Source organism: Poecile atricapillus, chromosome 27, assembly GCF_030490865.1.
Source record: "Poecile atricapillus isolate bPoeAtr1 chromosome 27, bPoeAtr1.hap1, whole genome shotgun sequence".
Lineage (NCBI taxonomy): Eukaryota > Metazoa > Chordata > Aves > Passeriformes > Paridae > Poecile > Poecile atricapillus.
In genome coordinates this window covers 1,930,756-1,951,833 of record NC_081275.1, presented here as the reverse complement: position 1 = coordinate 1,951,833, position 21,078 = coordinate 1,930,756, and the positions used below count along the sequence as shown (strand labels likewise).

Here is a 21,078-nt window from a genome sequence, read left to right as displayed (position 1 = left end):
CCTGACAGCTCTAGGGAAAATCCCCAAATGTTTGGGATGGAGCTGCTCCCTGCTTCCCTCGTTCCCCAGAGTTGTTTTGGGGTTTTTTATTTTGGTGTCTCGTCCTTCCCCAGCCTCCCCTCCCGGTGAGTTTTTAATAAAAGGCAAAAATAAAAATGGGATTTTGGGGCCTTCAGCCAGGAGGGTCCGGGGGGTCCTGGGGCTGCTTGGGGTGGGGTTGGGATCGGGATCAGGATTTGGTTTGGGTTGTTCTTGGGTTCAGGTTTGGGTTCTGGTTTCAGTTTGGGCTCAGGTTTGGGATTGGGATCAGGTTTGGTTTCGGGATTTGGTTTGGGCTTGGGTTTGGGCTCTGGTTTGTGTTTGGGGTTGGGATTGGGTTTGGGTTTGGGATTGGGTTCAGGTTTGGGTTCTGGTTTCAGTTTGAGGTTGGGTTTGGGTTTGGGGTTAGGATTGGGTTCAGGTTTGGGTTCTGGTTTCAGTTTGGGCTCAGGTTTGGGATTGAGTTTGGGATTGGGATTGGGTTTGGGTTTGGGTTTGGGGTTGGGTTCGGGTTTGGGATTGGGTTTGGGATTGGGATCAGGTTTGGTTTTGGGATTTGGTTTGGGCTTGGGTTTGGGCTCTGGTTTGTGTTTGGGTTTGGGATTGGGTTTGGGGTTAGGATTGGGTTCAGGTTTGGGTTCTGGTTTCAGTTTGGGGTTGGGTTTGGGGTTGGGCTCTGGTTTGGGTTTGGGGGTGTTCTGGTGTTGGGTTTTCCTCTTGGTACATCCCAGACCACTTTGTGTGTTTGGATCCTGTTTATTGTGACAGGAACAATCCCAATCCCTGGGAATGATCCCAATCCCTGGGAATGATCCCAATCTCTGGGAATGATCCCAATCCCCGGGAATGATCCCAATCCCCAGGAACGATCCCAATCTCTGGGAATGATCCCAATCCCCGGGAATGATCCCAATCCCTGGGAACAATCCCAATCCCTGGGAATGATCCCAATCCCCAGGAACGATCCCAATCTCTGGGAATGATCCCAATCCCCAGGAATGATCCCAATCCCTGGGAATGATCCCAATCCCTGGGAATGATCCCAATCCCTGGGAACGATCCCAATCCCTGGAAACAATCCCAATCCCTGGGAATGATCCCAATCCCCGGGAATGATCCCAATCCCTGGGTCTCATCCTCGGTTCAACCTCTGCAAACCTCGGGTCTGCCTTTGGGAGTGAACGAACGCTGCAGGCGCCTCCCTGCTCCAGCCAGGCAGGAGAAATCCCACAGATCCCACAGATCCTCCTGAGAAATCCCACAGATCCCATAGAGCCTCCTGAGAAATCCCACAGATCCTCCTGAGAAATCCCACAGATCCCACAGATCCTCCTGAGAAATCCCACAGATCCCACAGAGCCTCCTGAGAAATCCCACAGACCCCACAGATCCTCCTGAGAAATCCCACAGACCCCACAGAGCCCAAATCCCACAGAGCCTCCTGAGAAATGCCATTGATGTCTCCGTCCCAAATCCCACAGATCCCACAGAGCCTCCTGCCAAACCCCACATCCTGCAGGTCCCTTCATCCCAAATCCCACAGACCACTCCCCCCAAACCCCACAGACCCTTCCATCCAGCCCGAATCTCCCAGGTCCCTCTGTCCTGCATCCCCTGCATGGGTCCCTCCACCCCAAATCCTTTGGGTTCCTGTGTCCTGCATCCCACAGGTCCCTCCACCCCAAACCCCTCAGGTCCCTCCATCCCAAACCCCACAGGTCCCTCCACCCCAAACCTCTCAGGTCCCTCCATCCCAAATCCCCCAGGTCCCTCCATCCCAAATCCCACAGGTCCCTCCACCCCAAACCTCTCAGGTCCCTCCATCCCAAATCCCACAGCTGCCCCATCCCAAACTCCCCAGGTCCTTCCATCCCAAACCTCTCAGGTCCCTCCACCCCAAACCCCACCCCAGGGACCCCCCCCGCTCCCCAGATCCCGATTCGGGGGCTGGATTCCGATCCCTGCCCCACAGCACAATTGGGATTTCACTGGGGTTCGGAGCCTCCCCTCCCCCGAGGGGGGATCCCCGAGCTCGGCTGTGTCTGGGGGGGCAGCGGTGCCCCCCGAACCGCGTCCCCTTTGTGGGATCCATCGCAGAACGGGGGGCTCCGGCTCCGTTTGCAGCCGCAGAGCAGCGCGGGGCCGTCCCGGGCCGGGCTGAAGCGCAGCGGGACCAGCCCCGGCGCCTCCTTCTTGTGGGCACCGTCACAAAAGGGCTGCGGAGAACCGGACACCGGCTCCAGGAGCGGCTCGGGGGGTGCCCGGGTGTTCCCCCGGTGCCGTCCCGCGGAGAACCGGACACGGCTCCAGGAGCGGCTCGGGGGTGCCCGGGTGTTCCCCCGGTGCCGTCCCGCGGAGAACCGGACACCGGCTCCAGGAGGGGCTCGGGGGTGCCCGGGTGTTCCCCCGGTGCCGTCCCGCGGAGAACCGGACACCGGCTCCAGGAGCGGCTCGGGGGTGCCCGGGTGTTCCCCCGGTGCCGTCCCCGGGCAGCGCATCCCGTGGGAATCGCGAGGGTGGAGCGCCAAAAGCGCCCCCGAAAGCTCGGGGGGTTCCTGAGGGGCCGGGGCTGCCCTGAGCCCATCGGAACCAGCGCACGACCCTCCCCCGGGACCCTCCGGACCTCCCCCGGTGGGGTCCCCGAGACAGGAACCCCCGGGAGCTGCCGGGATTCCGGAACCCCCCGAGTTCTCCCGGACCCCCCGGTTCTCCCGGACCCTCGCGGTTCTCCCGAACCTCCCCGGTTCTCCCGAACCCTCCCGGTTCTCCCGGACCCTCGCGGTTCTCCCGAACCCTCCCGGTTCTCCCGGACCCTCGCGGTTCTCCCAGACCCTCCCGGTTCTCACGGAACCCCCCGGTTCTCCGGGACCCCCCCGGTTCTCTCAGACCCTCCCGGTTCTCCCGGACCCCCCCGGTTCTCCCAGACCCCCCCGGTTCTCCCGAACCTCCCCGGTTCTCCCGGACCCCCCCGGTTCTCTCAGATCCCCCCGGTTCTCCCGAACCTCCCCGGTTCTCCCAGACCCCTCCCGGTTCTCTCAGATCCCCCCGGTTCTCCCGGACCCCCCCCGGTTCTCCCAGACCCCCCCGGTTCTCCCGAACCTCCCCGGTTCTCCCGGACCCCCCCGGTTCTCCGGGACCCTCCCGGTTCTCCCGGACCCCCCCGGTTCTCCCGGACCCCCCCGGTTCTCCCGGTCCCCCCGGCCGGACCTGCCGCTTGCTGTGCCCGCAGGAGCACCAGCTGTATTTCTGTCCCGCCTTCAGCTCCACCGGGAACGGTTCCTTGGCGGCGATCACCGGCTGCGGGGGCGGCGCGGAGCAGAGCGACGGGACCGGAGCCCCCCCCGAGGGGTCCCGGCCGCCCCCCGGGGTTCTCAGCAGCGCTGCGAGCGCGGCCGCTCTGGGCCGCAGCATGGTCCCGGTACCGCTCCCGGTGACGCTCCCGGTACCACTCCCGGTTCCGCTCCCGGTTCCGCTCCCGGTACCACTCCCGGTTCCGCTCCCGGTTCTGTTCCCGGTTCTGCTCCCGGTGTCGCTCCCGGTTCCGTTCCCGGTACCGCTCCCGGTTCCGTTCCCGGGGTCGGTCCCGGTGTCTCTCCCGGTTCCGCTCCCGGGGTCGGTCCCGGTGTCTCTCCCGGTGTCTCTCCCGGTTCCGCTCCCGGTTCCGCTCCCGGGGTCGGTCCCGGTGACCTTCCCGGCGCGGCTCCTCCTCCCGGCGCCGCCGGAAGAGCCGGGGCGGGCGGCTCGGGGGAGCGCGGCTGCTCCGTGCGGGGAGGTTCCCCCGCGCACCGGGCCCGGCTCCCGGTACCGGGGCTCGGTGCCGCTCCTGGCTCCTGGTCCCGGGGCTCGGTGCCGCTCCCGGCCCCTGGTACAGGGGCTCGGTGCCGCTCCTGGCCCCTGGTGCTCGGTGCCGCTCCCGGTACCGGGGCTCGGTGCCGCTCCCGGCTCCCGGTACCGGGGCTCGGTGCCGCTCCCGGCCCCTGGCGCTCGGTGCCGCTCCCGGTACCGGGGCTCGGTGCCGCTCCTGGTCCCGGGGCTCGGTGCCGCTCCTGGCTCCTGGTCCCGGGGCTCGGTGCCGCTCCCGGTCCCGGGGCTCGGTGCCGCTGCCGCCGCCGTCACCCCCTCCTGTTATCCGCTCCCAGGGCCGGTCTCGCTGCTCGATCTCAGTTCTGGATCCCAGTACCGATCCCAGTTCCAGTGCCGGTCCCGGTTCCCAGTGCCGGTCCCGGTTCCCAGTCCCGGTTCCCAGTGCCGGTTCCCAGTCCCGGTTCCCAGTGCCGGTTCCCAGTGCCGGTCCCGGTTCCAGTGCCAGTCCCGGTTCCCAGTCCCGGTTCCCAGTGCCGGTCCCGGTTCCCGCTCCCAGTCACGATGCCCAATCCCAACACCCGGTCCCGGTCCCCCATCCCGGTCCCGGTGCCTGATCCTGGTCCCGGTGCCCCATCCCGGTCCCGGTGCCTGATCCTGGTCCCGGTGCCCCATCCCGGTCCCGGTGCCCCATCCCGGTCCCGGTCCCCCATCCCGGTCCCGGTGCCCCATCCCGGTGTCACTCCCGGATCCTGTTACATGCTCCCGGTGCCCACCTCCCCCTCCTGTGCCTCAGTTTCCCCCCTGGAGCCTCGGCCCTGCTGCTGCCAAGGCGCTGTGGGAATTCCCAGAATCCCGGCCTGGGAGCGACTTCTCCAGTGGGAATTCCCAGAATCCCGGCCTGGGAGCGACTTCTCCAGCGGGAATTCCCGGAATCCCGGCCTGGGAGCGCCTTCTCCAGTGGGAATTCCCGGAATCCCGGCGTCTTTTCCAGCAGCTGGACTCAGCTCCAGACCAAATTTTGGGCAGGAAAGGGGCCAAAGCAGGGGCAGCACGAGCCCGTTGAGGTTTCCAAGGAATAAACTCTTGGAAAAGAGAAGATTCAGGAGCTGCTCACAAGCGCAGCAGGAATTTTTGGGATTTAATGGGCGCCATAATTGGGGTTTTTTTGGGAAAACCCCTCCTTTCCCCACCCATTCCCTCCTCCAGAGCCTCGCTCCTGCATCCTGGGACCATCCCTGGCTTGGGATTCCAAAGGCAGGGAATTCCCATTCCCCTTTAAATTTTTATCTTTATTAAAAACCTCCTCGAGATTCATATTAATATCATTTATTATAATAAAGACCGGTCAAGCAGCGTGAAAAAAATATATCTTAGCTACGTTACCTTAAATTGCCAAAAATAGACACATTTTTCTCTTTCATTTCATATTTAAAAACAAAAAAGCAAAAAAAAACCAACCCTAAAAACGGATGAAATTAATTAAAAATAAAATTAAAAGGACACATGCAACGATCCTAAATGGGTAAAGAAAAGTACCCCAGTGCAACTGAAACACGGATCATCTTTAGCTTTTCCTTTTCCTTTTCCTTCCCCCGGCTCTCCCGGGATTTTTTAAATCCACAGGGATTCACCTGGAGCCTCCCAGCTCTGCCAAAGGGAGATTTGGGGCGGCTGGAAGTGGAGATTCCCGGGATTTGGGAGCTTTTGGGAGGTTGGATACAGGGAGAGGTGTAAGTGCTTTCTGTCTCTGGGCTCCTCATCCCGGAATTCCTGGTGGGATCCAGCTCTGGAAATTCCCAAAGAACCGGAGGGATCCAGCTCTGGGAATTCCTGGAGGGATCCAGCTCTGGGAATTCCCAAAGAACCAGAGGGATCCAGCTCTGGGAATTCCTGGAGAACCGGAGGGATCCAGCTCTGGGAATTCCCAAAGAACCAGAGGGATCCAGCTCTGGGAATTCTTGGAAAGCCAGAGGGATCCAGCTCTGGGAATTCCTGGAGGGATCCAGCTCTGGGAATTCCCAAAGAACCGGAGGGATCCAGCTCTGGGAATTCCCAAAGAACCAGAGGGATCCAGCTCTGGGAATTCCCAAAGAACCAGAGGGATCCAGCTCTGGGAATTCCTGGAGGGATCCAGCTCTGGGAATTCCCAAAGAACCAGAGGGATCCAGCTCTGGGAATTCCTGGAGGGATCCAGCTCTGGGAATTCTTGGAGAACCGGAGGGATCCAGCTCTGGGAATTCCTGGAGAGATCCCGGATTTCCTTCCTCTTCCAAAGCCTCGGCTCCCAACCATTCCCACAGGAGCCAATTCCAGCATTCCCAGCCTCTGGATTCACCCCTAAGTGCTGCTCCCTGACCCCTCCGTGTGTCCGGGGCTTCTCCAGGGATTTGAGCCCCGACCCCAAACCGGGGGCGATCCCAAGAGGGATTTTGGGTGTCCTGGGGGATCAATTCCCTGGGATGGATCCCAGGCAGCATTCCCAGCCTTCCCAGCCCCCTCTCCCTGCTCCTCGCACCCTCCGGATCCCCCGGGGATGGATTTTGGAAGAATTGGGGCATTTGGGCACAACTTTGGGGTCTTTGGGGTTGCAAATGGGGCTGGAGGCTGCGGGAAGCACTGCAGGGATTTGGGATCCTGGAGCACTGCAGGGATTTGGGATCCTGGAGCACTGCAGGGATTTGGGATCCTGGAGCACTGCAGGGATTTGGGATCCCAAAAGCAACACAAGGATTTGGAATTTGCGACAAAAAGTGAGAAATAAAATAAAATAAAATAAAATAAAATAAAATAAAATAAAATAAAATAAAGTAAAATAAAAATAAACCCCAACTCCTGGCCACCCCCAGCCAGCAGAGCCAGACCCCCCCTGCCCATCCCCCTGCTGGCCCAAAGCTGGAATTCCCAAATCCCGAGGATCTGCAGGACGGCGGCTGCACCAGAACGGGGACAGCCCCAAAATCCCAAAATTATCCCAAATTCGGGACTGGATTCGCTCTCACCGTCACTGCCGAGCCCGAGGAGGGGGGCGGGGGGGACCTGGGGGGTCCCCGTGCCAGGGGGGTCCCCACTCCAGGGGTGTCCCCACATCAGGGGTGTCCCCACACCAGGGGTGTCCCCACTCCAGGGGGTCCCCACACCAGGAGTGTCCCCACATTGGGGTGTCCCCACTCCAGGGGTGTCCCCACATTGGGGTGTCCCCACTCCAGGGGTGTCCCCACACCAGGGTGTCCCCACTCCAGGGGTGTCCCCACTCCAGGGGGATTTTGGGGTGACACCTCCGAAAGTGCCAAGGGAGGGAGGAACGACCCAACTCGGGGCGGGGGGAAAAGAAGAGAAAAATCCAAAGGAATTTCAAAGTGCAAGAAGGGAATTGTGCCGGAGCGGGGTTTGGGGATGGGGATCCCGAGGGATGGGGATCCCCAACAGCTTCCTCAGCTCGTTAAAACCTCTCCATAGATAAATCCCGTTATATATTTTATATATATTTCTATTTCTGAGCAGCCAGCGGCTCTGCCCAGTTCAGAGCTCCAGGCTGGGAGCAGAAAGAGTTTGGGTTTTTTATTTCCTCTTTTTTTTTTTCTTTTTTTTTTCCTTTTTTTTTTCTTTTTTCCTTTTTTTTTTCCTTTTTTTGGACAAACCTGGCGGTGCGAATCTTGAGAAAAATAAATCAAAAATTGATCAAATCAAATCAAATCAGAATTAAAAAAAAGGGAAATTCAGCTTTGCCAGCACGATCAGCGCGGCCCCACTGCTGAGAACGGGAATAGTGCAAAGCAGGAAGGGCAGTGGGGATGTGCTGAACGAGGGGCCCAAAATTCGGGATTTGGGGCTCTCCCAAAGGAGTTTCCGTCAGCTGGAGCATTCCCAGGAGCTCCGGAGTTACCCAGGGATGAGGGAAGGAGGGGCAGGGTGTGTTTGGTGTTGGAGCTGCCCTGACTGTCTGTCTGTCCTTCCTTCTCTCTGTCCTTCCTGCCTTCCTCCCATCCATCCATTCATGATCTTCATCCATGGAGCTGTCCATGAATCCCTCCATCCATCAATCCATGAATCCATGAATCCATCCATGAATCCATCCATGAATCCATCCATCCATCCATCCATCCATCCATCCATCAATCCTCCATCAATCCATGGATCCATCCATCCATCCATCCATCCATCCATCATCCATCATCCATCCATCCATCCATCCATCCATCCATCATCCATCCATCCATCCATCCATCCATCCATCCATCCATCATCCATCATCCATCCATCCATCCATCCATCCATCCATCATCCATCCATCCATCCATCATCCATCCATCCATCATCCATCCATCCATCCATCCATCATCCATCCATCCATCCATCATCCATCCATCCATCCATCCATCCATCCATCCATCATCCATCCATCATCCATCATCCATCCATCCATCCATCATCCATCCATCCATCATCCATCCATCCATCCATCCATCCATCATCCATCCATCCATCCATCATCCATCCATCCATCCATCATCCATCCATCCATCCATCATCCATCATCCATCCATCCATCATCCATCCATCCATCCATCCATCCATCATCCATCCATCCATCCATCATCCATCCATCCATCATCCATCCATCCATCCATCCATCCATCATCCATCCATCCATCCATCATCCATCCATCCATCCATCCATCCATCCATCATCCATCCATCATCCATCATCCATCCATCCATCCATCCATCCATCCATCATCCATCATCCATCCATCCATCATCCATCCATCCATCCATCCATCCATCATCCATCCATCATCCATCATCCATCCATCCATCATCCATCCATCATCCATCATCCATCCATCCATCATCCATCATCCATCCATCCATCATCCATCCATCATCCATCCATCATCCATCCATCCATCCATCCATCCATCCATCCATCATCCATCCATCATCCATCCATCCATCATCCATCCATCCATCCATCCATCCATCCATCCATCCATCCATCCATCATCCATCCATCCATCCATCCATCCATCCATCATCCATCCATCATCCATCCATCCATCCATCATCCATCCATCATCCATCCATCATCCATCCATCATCCATCCATCCATCCATCCATCCATCCATCCATCATCCATCCATCCATCCATCATCCATCCATCCATCCATCATCCATCCATCCATCATCCATCCATCCATCCATCATCCATCCATCCATCCATCCATCCAACCATCCAACATCCATCCACAACAACCACACCACCAACAACCATCCAACCACAACCAACCATCCACCATCCACCACCACCCAACCAACCACCATCCAACCATCCATCCAACCACCAACATCCATCCATCCATCCACATCCAACCATCCACCCATCAACATCCATCACATCAACATCCATCCATCCAACCATCCAACCAACCACCATCCAACAACCATCAACCAACATCACCACCCACCAACCAACCAACACCATCATCCCACAACAACCACCCAACCAACAACCATCAACCATCCATCCATCCATCATCCATCCATCCAACCATCATCCATCCAACTCATCAACATACCATCCATCCATCATCCATCCATCCATCCATCATCCAACCATCCATCCATCATCCATCAACCATCAATCCATCCATCCATCATCCCATCATCCATCCATCCATCATCCATCCATCCATCATCCATCATCCATCCATCATCCATCACAACCAACATCCATCATCCCATCCATCATCCATCATCCATCCATCCATCCATCCATCCATCATCCATCATCCATCCATCCATCCATCCATCATCCATCATCCATCCATCATCCATCCATCCATCCATCCATCCATCATCCATCATCCATCCATCCATCATCCATCCATCCATCCATCCATCATCCATCCATCATCCATCATCCATCCATCCATCCATCCATCATCCATCATCCATCCATCATCCATCCATCCATCCATCCATCCATCCATCCATCCATCCATCCATCCATCATCCATCCATCCATCCATCCATCCATCCATCATCCATCATCCATCCATCCATCCATCCATCCATCCATCATCCATCATCCATCCATCATCCATCCATCATCCATCATCCATCCATCCATCATCCATCCATCCATCCATCCATCCATCCATCCATCATCCATCCATCCATCCATCCATCCATCCATCCATCCATCCATCATCCATCCATCCATCCATCCATCCATCCATCCATCATCCATCCATCCATCCATCCATCCATCCATCATCCATCCATCCATCATCCATCCATCCATCCATCCATCCATCATCCATCCATCATCCATCCATCCATCCATCATCCATCCATCCATCCATCCATCCATCCATCCATCATCCATCATCCATCCATCCATCCATCCATCCATCCATCCATCCATCCATCATCCATCCATCATCCATCCATCCATCCATCCATCCATCCATCCCTCCATCCATCCATCATCCATCCATCCATCATCCATCCATCATCCATCCATCCATCATCCATCCATCCATCCATCATCCATCCATCCATCATCCATCCATCATCCATCCATCATCCATCCATCCATCCATCCATCCATCATCCATCCATCATCCATCCATCATCCATCCATCATCCATCCATCCATCCATCCATCCATCCATCCATCATCCATCCATCATCCATCCATCATCCATCCATCCATCCATCATCCATCATCCATCCATCATCCATCCATCATCCATCCATCATCCATCCATCATCCATCCATCCATCCATCCATCCATCGTCCATCCATCCATCCATCCATCCATCCATCATCCATCCATCCATCATCCATCCATCATCCATCATCCATCCATCCATCATCCATCCATCCATCCATCCATCCATCCATCCATCCATCATCCATCCATCCATCATCCATCCATCATCCATCATCCATCCATCCATCATCCATCATCCATCATCCATCCATCATCCATCCATCATCCATCCATCCATCCATCCATCCATCCATCCATCCATCCATCATCCATCATCCATCATCCATCCATCATCCATCATCCATCCATCCATCCATCATCCATCCATCATCCATCCATCCATCCATCATCCATCATCCATCCATCCATCCATCATCCATCCATCCATCCATCATCCATCCATCCATCATCCATCCATCCATCCATCATCCATCCATCCATCATCCATCCATCCATCCATCCATCATCCATCCATCATCCATCCATCCATCCATCCATCCATCCATCATCCATCATCCATCCATCATCCATCATCCATCATCCATCCATCCATCCATCATCCATCATCCATCCATCATCCATCCATCATCCATCATCCATCATCCATCCATCCATCCATCATCCATCCATCCATCCCAGCTCAGATGAAGCCAATTCCCGGTGGATATTCCAGGCTGAAGATGGAATCAGGATCAAAAGGTCGATGGAATTTCTGGCATCCCAGGCTCAGGACTGTGGTCACTGTCCACAGATTCCTTGGAGATCCCTTTTCCCAGGACGTGGTTTTGTGGGAATGATTCGTGGTGGGCGGGAAAACGCCGGGAGCGGGTTTGGGATTCTCCTCCCCACAAACATTTCCATCTCCCAACTCAGGTCCTGAATCCACTCCCAGGTCCAAAAGCTCCTTCTGCCCCTGGATAATCCTGGCCGAGACGTCGGCCTTTGGGAATTCCGGGATGGAAGGGGCGGCACGGAGCAGGAATGTGCATTCCAGGAGGGAAGGACAGCAGCTGGCACCGGTGACAACGTCCTCGCAGGTGACACCGGTGACAACGTCCTCGCAGCTGGTGCCACCTCCTGCCCACCTCGGTCCATCCTCATCCATCGTGTCCTTCCAGGCTGGATCAGCCTCCAGCTGGAGCAAAGCCCAGTGGGAAAAGCGGGGAAATCTCAGCTTGGGAATTCTTCTGGATGTCCCCACCTGGGCAGGGCCACCACGTCCTCCTCCAGGGCCACCACGTCCTCCAGGGCCACCATGTCCTCCTCCAGAGCCACCATGTCCTCCTCCAGGGCCACCACGTCCTCCTCCAGAAGTGCCACATCCAGGGTCACATCCTTGGGCACTGCCAGGTGCCACCATGTCCCTTCCCTGGTGGTGCCATATCCTGGGACACTGCCAGGTGTCACCACGTCCTTCCCTGGCAGTGCCACATCCAGGGTCACATCTTTGGGAGCAGCCGGGTGCCACCACGTCCTTCTCCGGCAGTGCCACATCCAGTGCTGGCTCTTGGGACACTGCCAGGTGCCACCACGTCCTTGCCCAGCGGTGCCACATCCAGGGTCACATCCTTGGGAACAGCCGGGTGCCACCACGTCCCTTCTCCAGCAATGCCACATCCAAGGTCACATCCTTGGCACCGCCAGGTGCCACCACGTCCTTGCCAAGCGGTGACACATCCAGTGCTGGCTCTTGGGACACTGCCAGGTGCCACCACGTCCCTTCTCCAGCAGTGCCACATCCAGGGTCACATCCTGGGACACTTCCAGGTGCCACCACGTCCTTCCCCAAGGATCTGGGGGATCTCGAGGGCTCCCCACGCTCCCAGCAGGGATGAGGCCGGCAGGATCCGCTGGAATTCCCTCCGGCACGTGGAGGGGGGGACAGGTGACCCCCACCTGCGCTCCTGGTGGCACCAGGGCTCAGCCACGGCCGCTGTGGCTCCCGAAGCTCCTCCTGGGACGCTCCTCGGGAGCTCCGGGCTCCGCCGGCGCCGCGGTGGCCGCGGGGAAGCCGCGATCCCCGGGACAGGAGTTGGCCGCGGGCTCGGGGGGGCTCCTAGCCCTTGTCCTGCGCCAGGGGAGCGCCCTTGTCACCCAGGGGCTGCGGGGACAAACGGGGACACGGATCAGAGGGGACACGGATCAGAGGGGACACGGATCAGAGGGGACACGGACTGCGGGGACGGGGAACAGGGATTGGGGAACGGGGATTGGGGGACAAGGATCAGAGGAGACAAGGATTACAGGATGCAGGAATTGGGGAAGGCAGGAATTGGGAGGGGACAGGGATCAGGGAACACAGGGATCAGGGAATGCAGGGATCAGGGAGCACAGGGATCAGGGAATGCAGGGATCAGGGAATGCAGGGATCAGGGAGCACAGGGATCAGGGAACACAGGGATCAGGGAGCGCAGGGATCAGGGAATGCAGGGATCAGGGAACACAGGGATCAGGGAATGCAGGGATCAGGGAACACAGGGATCAGGGAATGCAGGGATCAGGGAGTACAGGGATCAGGGAACGCAGGGATCAGGGAATGCAGGGATCAGGGAACACAGGGATCAGGGAACACAGGGATCAGGGAGTACAGGGATCAGGGCAGGCAGGGATCAGGGAGTACAGGGATCAGGGACTACAGGGATCAGGGAACACAGGGATCAGGGAATGCAGGGATCAGGGAACGCAGGGATCAAGGAATGCTCAGGAATTTTGGGAGGACAGGATTTGGGGGAGGCAGGAACTGGGGGAGCAGGAATCCGAAGCGCGGGGGGAGAGCAGAGGGCTCTGCTGGGCTGCACCTCAGAGCCGGCCAAAATCCAGAGCCCCGGGGCTCCCTCTGCCCCAGGCTCTCCCCACACTGTCCCCATCCTGTCCCCATCCTGTCCCACACTGTCTCCATCCTGTCCCCATCCTGTCCCACACTGTCCCCACACTGTCCCACACTGTCCCCACGCTGTCCCACACTGTCTCCCCGCTGTCCCCATCCTGTCCCACACTGTCCCAGCCTGTCCCCAGCCTGTCCCACACTGTCCCCTCACTGTCTCCCCGCTGTCCCCACCCTGTCCCACCCTGTCCCCCGCTGTCCCCTCCCGGGCAGCGCCAGCCCCGTACCCACCGTTCCCTTGGGGGTGCCGCCGTCGGGCTGCAGGCTGAGGAAGGGGTTGGGCTGGGCCAGCACGGGGGCGATGGCCGGGCCCGGGGCCAGCGGGGGGGTGGCCTGGGGGGCCAGCAGGGCCCCGCCGGGGTTCAGCTGCTGCGGGGACAGCGAGGCCAGCAGGGAACCGCCGCTGGGAGCGGCCGAGGTCAGCAGCGCGCCGGGGCTGGAGTGCAGCGGGGCCGAGGTGGCGGCCAGGAGGGACAGCTGGGACGAGCCCGACATCTGCAGCCGCTGCAGCTCCCGCTTCTGCTGGATCTGCTGCATCATCTGGAACACCAGCGCCTGCTGCTCCTGCGGGAACGGCCGCCACAGACACCGACAGCGTCAGGGACAGCGTCAGGGACAGCGTCAGGGACAGCGCGATGGGCAGGAGGGGACAGCGGGACGGAGAGGGACAGAGCAGGGACAGAGCGGGGATAGAACAGGGACAGCGGGACAGAGCGGGGACAGAGAGGGGACAGAACGGGGACAGAGCAGGGACAGCGGGGACAGAGCAGGGACAGAGCGGGGACAGAGCGGGGACAGAGCAGGGACAGAGCGGGGACAGAGCGGGGACAGAGCGGGGATAGAACAGGGACAGCGGGACAGAGAGGGGACAGAGAGGGACAGAGCGGGGACAAAGCGGGGACAGCGGGACAGAGAGGGGACAGCAGGACAGAGAGGGGACAGCAGGACGGAGGGACAGAGCAGGAACAGAACAGGGACAGAGCAGGGACAGCGGGACGAAGCCGGGACAGAGCAGGGACAGAATGGGGACAGCGGGGACAGAGCAGGGAAACTGGGGATAGAGCAGGGATAGAGAGGGGACAGAGAGGGGACAGAGAGGGGACAGAGAGGGACAGAGAGGGGACAGAGAGGGACAGAGGGGACATCCCGCTCGGCAGGAGGGGACACCTGGCACTGGCTCAGGTTTGTGATGGGTGGGAAAACGCAGGGAGCGCAGGGATTTGGGATTCTGTCCCCCACAATTATTTTCATCTCCCAGCTCAGGTCCGGGAATCCACTGCCAGGTCCAAAACCCCCTGGATAACCCCAAACCCCCTGGATAACCCCAAAACCCCCTGGATAATCCCAAAACCCCCTGGATAATCCCAAAACTCCCTGGATAATCCCAAAACCCCCTGGATAATCCCGGCTACAGCCCCTTTCCCATGCGGAGACATCGGCCTTTGGGAATTCCGGGAGGGAAGAGGAGATTTTCCCCGATATCCACCGTGACCCCACAAACACGGGGGGAGGCTCACGGTGGATCCTGGGGGAAATTTCAGGGCTGGAAGAGAGGATTGGAACTGGAACAGGGAGCGGTGGAGTCACCGACCTTGGGAGGCTTCAAAAACCGACTAAAGGGTTCTGGAAGTGATTGGAGGGTTTGGGAAGTGACTGAAGGGTTTTAAAAGGGACTGGAAGGTTCTGGAAGTGACTGAACGGTTCTGGAAGTGATTAGAGGGTTTTAGAAGTGACTGGAAGATTCTGGAAGTGACTGAAGGGTTTTAAAAGGGACTGGAAGGTTCTGGAAGGGACTGAAGAGTTTTAAAAGTTACTGGAGGGTTTTGGAAGAGACTGAAGGGTTTTAGAAGTGACTGAAGGGTTCTGGAAGGGATTGGAAGGTTCTGGAAGTGACTGAAGGGTTCTGGAAGTGATTGAGGGGTTCTGGAAGCGACTGAACAATTTTGGAAGTGATTGGAAGGTTCTGGAAGTGACTGAAGGTGTCACCTTGATTTGGTTTAAAGGGCACAGGGGGATTTGGTCACAGATTGCAGAGGATGATTTTGGGGTTCCTCTCCAACCACGGCACCCCCGGTCCCGGGCAATGCTCCTGGGAACGGGGACAAAATCCCCTCGGTGCCACCTCTGCAGGGACACGGAGCGGCAGCCCCGGTGTCCATGAACATCCCGCGCCCTTCCCACCCCCCGCGGGGGATTAGGGTCACTAATCCTCCTCCCCCAGGCACCCGCAGCGACACAAATCCCCTGCGATTCCAATCCATCAACGCAGAGATCTCAAATCCATGTGATTCGCCATCCCAAACTCCCAAACTGGATCTGAATTCCTCCCCCAGCCCATCCTGCTGCCCGCAGGGTCCAAATCGCAGCGATCTCAAATCCGTGGGATTCCCCATCCCAAATTCCCAAACCGGCTCTGAATTTCCTTCCCCAGCCCATCCTGCTGCCTCCAGGGCTTCAAAAAGCAGCGATCTCAAATCTTGGCGATTCACTAACCCCGAATTCCCAAACTGGCTCTGAATTTCCTCCCCCAGCCCGTCCTGCTGCCTCCAGGGGTTTGAAACGCAGAGATCTCAAATCCTTGCGATTCATTATCCCAAATTCCCAAACTGGCTCTGAATTCCTTCCCCAGCCCGTCCTGCTGCTTCCAGGGGTTGGAAAGGCAGCGATCTCAAATCTGTGGGATTCTCCATCCCAAATTCCCAAACTGTCTCAAAATTCCTCCCCCAGCCCATCCTGCTGCCCCCAGGATGAGCGGGAGCCGGGGGGAGCAGCCTCGGGGCTCCCCTGCATCCCGAGGGACGCCCCGAAATCCGGGAAAAGCGCAGGAATCGCCATGGCAACCGCGGAGCCAGAGCTGTCCTTGTCCCGTCCCCGCGGGTGACACGGTGACATCGGCTGCCCTCGGAAATTCGCTTTTCCCGGGGTGTAAAAATAGCCTGACCCAGAAACGCGGCCAGAGCAGCGAGCACGGCCCGGCCCGGCCCCGCCGATGGCGCTGCTGCCACCCCCGGGTCACCCCAGGCAGGTGGGGACAGAGCCCAGGGGCTGTGGTTTGCCAGGGACCTGTGTGCCACCTCGGGGACCTGTGTGCCATCTAAAGGACCTGTTTGCCACCTCGGGGACCTGTGTGCCATCTAAAGGACCTGTGTGCCACCTCGGGGAGCTGTGTGTCACCTCAGGGTCCTGTGTGCCACCTCGGGGACCAGTGTGCCATCTAAAGGACCTGTGTGTCACCTCGGGGTCCTGTGTGCCACCTCAGGGACCTCTGTGCCACCTCAGGGAGCTGTTTGTCACCTCACAGACCTGTTTGTCACCTCGGGGTTCTATGTGCCACCTCGGGGACCTGTGTGCCATCTAAAGGACCTGTGTGTCACCTCAGGGACCTGTGTGCCACCTCGGGGTCCTGTGTGCCACCTCAGGGTCCTGTGTGCCACCTCGGGGACCAGTGTGTCACCTCAGGGACCTGTGTGCCACCTCGGGGAGCTGTGTGCCACCTCAGGGTCCTGTGTGCCACCTCAGGGTCCTGTGTGCCACCTCAGGGTCCTCTGTGCCACCTCGGGGTCCTGTGTGCCATCTCAGGGACATGTTTGTCACCTCACAGACCAGTGTGTCACCTCAGGGACCTGTGTGCCATCTAAAGGACCTGTGTGCCACCTCGGGGACCTGTTTGTCACCTCGGGGACCTGTGTGCCACCTCAGGGTCCTGTGTGCCACCTCAGGGACCTGTGTGCCACCTCAGGGTCCTGTGTGCCACCTCAGGGTCCTGTTTGTCACCTCACAGACCTGTGTGCCACCTCAGGGACCTGTTTGTCACCTCAGGGTCCTGTGTGCCATCTAAAGGACCTGTGTGCCACCTCAGGGTCTTGTTTGCCACCTCAGGGATTTATTTGCCACCTCAGGGATTTATTTGTCACCTCAGGGTCCTGTTTGTCACCTCTCCAGCCCCGTTCCCGGTCCAGGGCTGTGTCTGCACTGCCTTGGAGCAGCCGCCTGAGCCTCTCCGTGACCCCAAACTCCTCCTGCGGAGCCCCCCGGCACCTCCGGCTGTCCCAGGATGTCCCCAGACACGGCCCGGCCGCCCTGGGACCCAAACAATTCGGGTTTTTCTCTCTTTCCAACCCCCAGCAGCGTCCCGGGCGTGTTCCGGCCCTGCAGGCACAGCCGGGAGCACGGGGACAGCCCGGGATCCGGAGGGATTGGTATCCCTGGATCCGGAGGGATTGGTATCCCTGGATCCAGCAGGATTTACATCCTGGGATCCGGAGGGATTGGTATCCCGGGATCCGGAGGGATTGGTATCCCTGGACCTGGAGGGATTGGTATCCCGGGATCCAGAGGGATTGGTATCCCTGGATCCGGAGGGATTGGTATCCCTGGATCCGGAGGGATTGGTATCCCTGGGATCCGGAGGGATTGGTATCCCTGGACCTGGAGGGATTGGTATCCCGGGATCCGGAGGGATTGGTATCCCTGGATCCGGAGGGATTGGTATCCCTGGATCCGGAGGGATTGGTATCCCTGGATCCGGTGGGATTGGTATCCCTGGATCCGGAGGGATTGGTATCCCTGGATCCGGAGGGATTGGTATCCCTGGATCCGGAGGGATTGGTATCCCTGGATCCGGAGGGATTGGTATCCCTGGATCCGGAGGGATTGGTATCCCTGGATCCGGAGGGATTGGTATCCCGGGATCCGGAGGGATTGGTATCCCTGGATCCGGCAGGATTTACATCCTGGGATCCGGCGGGATTTACATCCCAAGATCTGGAAGAATTTGCATCCTGGGATGGCTGGCAGAGGGATCCGGCAGGATTTGTATCCCAGGATCCAGCGGGATTTGCATCCCAGGATCCAGCGGGATTTGCATCCCGGGATCCAGCTGGATTTACATCCTGGGATCCAGCGGGATTTACATCCTGGGATCCAGCGGGATTTACATCCTGGGATCCAGCAGGATTTGTATCCCGGGATCCAGCAGGATTTGCATCCCAGGATCCAGTGGGATTTGCATCCCAGGATCCAGCGGGATTTGTATCCCAGGATCCGGCGGGATTTGCATCCCGGGATCCAGCAGGATTTGTATCCCAGGATCCAGCAGGATTTGCATCCCGGGATGACTCCAGGAGCGAGCGGCTCTCCCGGATTTCCCCCGTCCCGATTTCACGGAGCTCCCACCTCCTCACCCCCTCGGGAAACTCAGATTTAACTTCTTTCCTTCGCTCCAGAAAGATTTCAAATCCCAACTCCCCTCCCCGGGAGCCGCCTGGAGCTTCCCTCCTCGTTCCACTCCCCATCCCAAACTTCCAAACCGGCTCAGAATTTCCTGCGCCGCGCTCAGCCGGGATAAGGCGCAAAGAGAATTCGGGGAGAGGTGGCGGGGGGGGGGGGAAAAAAAATTCCCATTTTCCCCTCTCGGCTCCCGGCTTCTCCCGGTGCGAGCAGCCCGTCCCTTACCGGGTTAAGCGGCTGGGAAGTCAGGAGCTGCTGGAGCTGCTGCAGCTGCTGCTCGTGCTGCTGCAGGACGTGCCGCTGCTGCTCCGTCAGGGGACTCAGGCTGGCGACGCTGCGGGAAGGGAGCGGCGCAGCGCCGGTCAGCGCGGCCGCCACCGCTCCCGCACGCTCGGGGCCGGCCCTTCCCTCCCTCCCCGGAGCTAAACTGCGGCTGGAGAGGGCAGGGCCGCCCATCCTCACCTGCTCAGGCTGGTGGAGAGCTGCAGGGCCGGGGGCCCGCTGGCCTGGCTCAGCGCGCTCGGAGGAGGGGCGGGCTGCGCTCCGTTCAGGCTCCCCAGGATCCCGTTGAGGGGCATCTGCTGGGCTCCGGCCAGGCTGCCCAGCAGGCCGTCCACCATGGGCACCGCGGAGAGGCTGTGGCCGGCCCCGGAGCCTCCGGCCAGCCCCCCGCCTGCCAGCCTGGCCAGGCCGTTCACCTGCTGCGCCCCGGGCAGGGGCAGCGAGGCGGGGCTGGGCTGCAGCATGGGCAGGGGCGGGGGCGTGCTGTGGAAGGACAGGGAGGAGCTGCTCCTGCTGGGACAGCCCGAGTGAGGGTCCTGGGGGAGAAACGGACACAGAGCATCGGGCTGGGGCGGCTGGGGAGCCGGGGGTGGGAAGGGAGGGGCTCTGGGTGCGGCTGGCTCGAGTGCGAGGGGGGCCCGGAACTCAGAGGGGGGGGTGCCAGAAGTCACAGGGAGGTCCCAGAAAGTCAGGCGGATCCCTGCTGGATCTCCAGGATCACCTGGCAGCGCTCTCACCTCTCGCTCCCGCTCTCAGCTACTCTAGGCAGCCCTCGGGCGCTGCGGGGAGAACCTGATCTCTGAGCCTGGGCTAGCGGGAGTTCCGAGCTGGCTACCGAGCCCTGGCGCTGCCCCTGCCCGAGGCCCTGCCCGGCCGCCGGTGGCCGCAGAGGCCGCAGTACCTCGGAGGACGTGGAGAGCGAGTTCTCGATGCCGAAGCTGTTCTTGCACGGGGGGCTCTTGCTGATGCTCAGGGAGTCACCGGCGCACACTGCGAGGGGAGAGGGAGTCAGGGCCGGACCCTGAGGTGGCCGAGGGACAGATCCGTCCCCGCTGTGACCCTCGGGGTCACAGCACAGCGCCACGTCCCCGGGTGCCCGCGGTGCCCTCACCGTTGGCGGGCAGGATGTACTGCGCCTGGCTGCCCGCGCCGTTGCTGCTGGTGACCACGGGGAAGGGCACGGACAGCTGGACATTGAGCAGCTGCAGCCGCTCCTTCTTGGCCGTCAGAGTCATGATCTGCTCCTGCAGCCGCTGGTTCTCCTTCTGCAGCGAGTGCAGCGCCTTCAGCATCTCCACAACTGCGGCGGGACCGAGGGGAAGGGGGAAAACGGGGGGATGGCAGGAACCGCAGTCAGAGCCCGGGCCGGGAGGGACCGGCCCCACAGCGCAGCCCCAGCTCCTCCCGCCCGGCTCCGAATCCCAAAATCCCGGCTCCGAATCCCAAAATCCCGGCTCCCCGGGAGCTGCCCCGCCGCCCCCCGGCCGGCACTCACTGTTGACGCCGGCCTCGCCGTTCCCCTGCTTCTCCAGGAGCTGCTCGATGTTGGGGGTGGCCTGCGGGACATTGTCCAGCTGCCCGCTGCTGCTGCACGACACGGTCTGGTCGAACAGGGTCGGCAGGCTGCTGATGGGGGACCTGCGGGGGCCGGGGGGTCAGGGGGTCCCTGCTCCGCTCCCGTCTTTGTCCTTGCTCCATCCCTGCTCCATTCCTGCTCCATTCCTGCTCCATTCCCGGCACCGATCCCGCCTACATCCCTGCTCCATTCCTGCTCCATTCCCTGCTCCATCCCTGCTCCATTCCCGGCTCCGATCCCACCTCCATTCCTGCTCCATTCCTGCTCCATTCTCGGCACCGATCCCACCTCCATTCCTGCTCCATTCCTGCTCCATTCCCGGCTCCGATCCCACCTCCATTCCTGCTCCATTCCTGCTCCATTCCCGGCTCCGATCCCACCTCCATTCCTGCTCCATTCCTGCTCCATTCTCGGCACCGATCCCGCCTCCATCCCTGCTCCATTCCTGTTCCATTCCCGCTCCATTCCTGCTCCATTCCCTGCT

General features: G+C 59.4%; 4 protein-coding genes across 8 annotated transcripts in view; all 4 read right to left on the bottom strand.

Annotated features, from left to right (window-relative positions):
- Positions 1-86: 86 nt before the first annotated feature.
- Positions 87-1,937, bottom strand: LOC131589026 (uncharacterized). 4 transcript variants are annotated; one of them, XM_058858125.1, is made up of 3 exons: positions 1,478-1,603; positions 1,392-1,430; positions 87-1,285 (listed from the first exon to the last, which is right to left on the bottom strand). In XM_058858125.1, the coding sequence occupies exons 1-3, from the start codon at positions 1,566-1,568 to the stop codon at positions 87-89; spliced, it is 1,329 nt and encodes a 442-aa protein (XP_058714108.1). In that variant the 5' UTR covers positions 1,569-1,603. The 4 variants fall into 4 exon arrangements, with proteins under 4 accessions (XP_058714108.1, XP_058714105.1, XP_058714106.1 ...); XM_058858122.1 differs by lacking the exon at positions 1,392-1,430 and having other exon boundaries at positions 87-1,368; positions 1,478-1,937; XM_058858123.1 differs by lacking the exon at positions 1,478-1,603 and adding an exon at positions 1,604-1,904 and having other exon boundaries at positions 87-1,430.
- Positions 1,938-1,943: 6 nt separating this feature from the next.
- Positions 1,944-3,565, bottom strand: CISD3 (CDGSH iron sulfur domain 3). Its single transcript, XM_058858127.1, has 2 exons — positions 3,247-3,565; positions 1,944-2,255 (listed from the first exon to the last, which is right to left on the bottom strand). The coding sequence occupies exons 1-2, from the start codon at positions 3,448-3,450 to the stop codon at positions 2,025-2,027; spliced, it is 435 nt and encodes a 144-aa protein (XP_058714110.1). The 5' UTR covers positions 3,451-3,565; the 3' UTR covers positions 1,944-2,024.
- A 1,454-nt stretch (positions 3,566-5,019) lies between these two features.
- Positions 5,020-7,956, bottom strand: LOC131589112 (uncharacterized). Its single transcript, XM_058858264.1, has 2 exons — positions 7,045-7,956; positions 5,020-6,910 (listed from the first exon to the last, which is right to left on the bottom strand). Exon 2 carries the CDS (start codon positions 6,399-6,401, stop codon positions 5,358-5,360), a length of 1,044 nt encoding a protein of 347 aa, XP_058714247.1. The 5' UTR covers positions 6,402-6,910; positions 7,045-7,956; the 3' UTR covers positions 5,020-5,357.
- Positions 7,957-12,591: 4,635 nt separating this feature from the next.
- The window catches only part of MLLT6 (MLLT6, PHD finger containing), a 35,214-nt gene continuing 26,727 nt past the window's right edge, over positions 12,592-21,078 (bottom strand). For both annotated transcript variants that reach the window (XM_058858099.1, XM_058858100.1), the window contains exons 14-20: positions 20,514-20,656; positions 20,130-20,318; positions 19,920-20,008; positions 19,199-19,554; positions 18,962-19,070; positions 13,739-14,071; positions 12,592-12,724 (exon numbers count right to left, since the gene is read on the bottom strand). In XM_058858099.1, coding sequence (XP_058714082.1) covers positions 12,680-12,724; positions 13,739-14,071; positions 18,962-19,070; positions 19,199-19,554; positions 19,920-20,008; positions 20,130-20,318; positions 20,514-20,656 — 1,264 coding nt within the window. In that variant the 3' untranslated portion in view covers positions 12,592-12,679. The remainder of the gene's footprint in view (positions 12,725-13,738; positions 14,072-18,961; positions 19,071-19,198; positions 19,555-19,919; positions 20,009-20,129; positions 20,319-20,513; positions 20,657-21,078) is intronic.

Bases quoted from the DNA above. Each gene is read 5' to 3' on its own strand.
- LOC131589026 (XM_058858122.1), bottom strand. From the start codon at position 1,863: ATGGAGGGACCTGAGAGGTTTGGGGTGGAGGGACCTGTGGGATTTGGG. The intron at 1,369-1,477 runs GCTCTGTGGGAT...ATTTCTCAGGAG, and splicing joins TCAATGGCATTTCTCAGGAG to GATCTGTGGGATCTGTGGGA.
- CISD3 (XM_058858127.1), bottom strand. From the start codon at position 3,450: ATGCTGCGGCCCAGAGCGGCCGCGCTCGCAGCGCTGCTGAGAACCCCG. The intron at 2,256-3,246 runs GTCCGGCCGGGG...GGTTCTCCGCAG, and splicing joins GCGGGCACAGCAAGCGGCAG to CCCTTTTGTGACGGTGCCCA.
- LOC131589112 (XM_058858264.1), bottom strand. From the start codon at position 6,401: ATGCCCCAATTCTTCCAAAATCCATCCCCGGGGGATCCGGAGGGTGCG.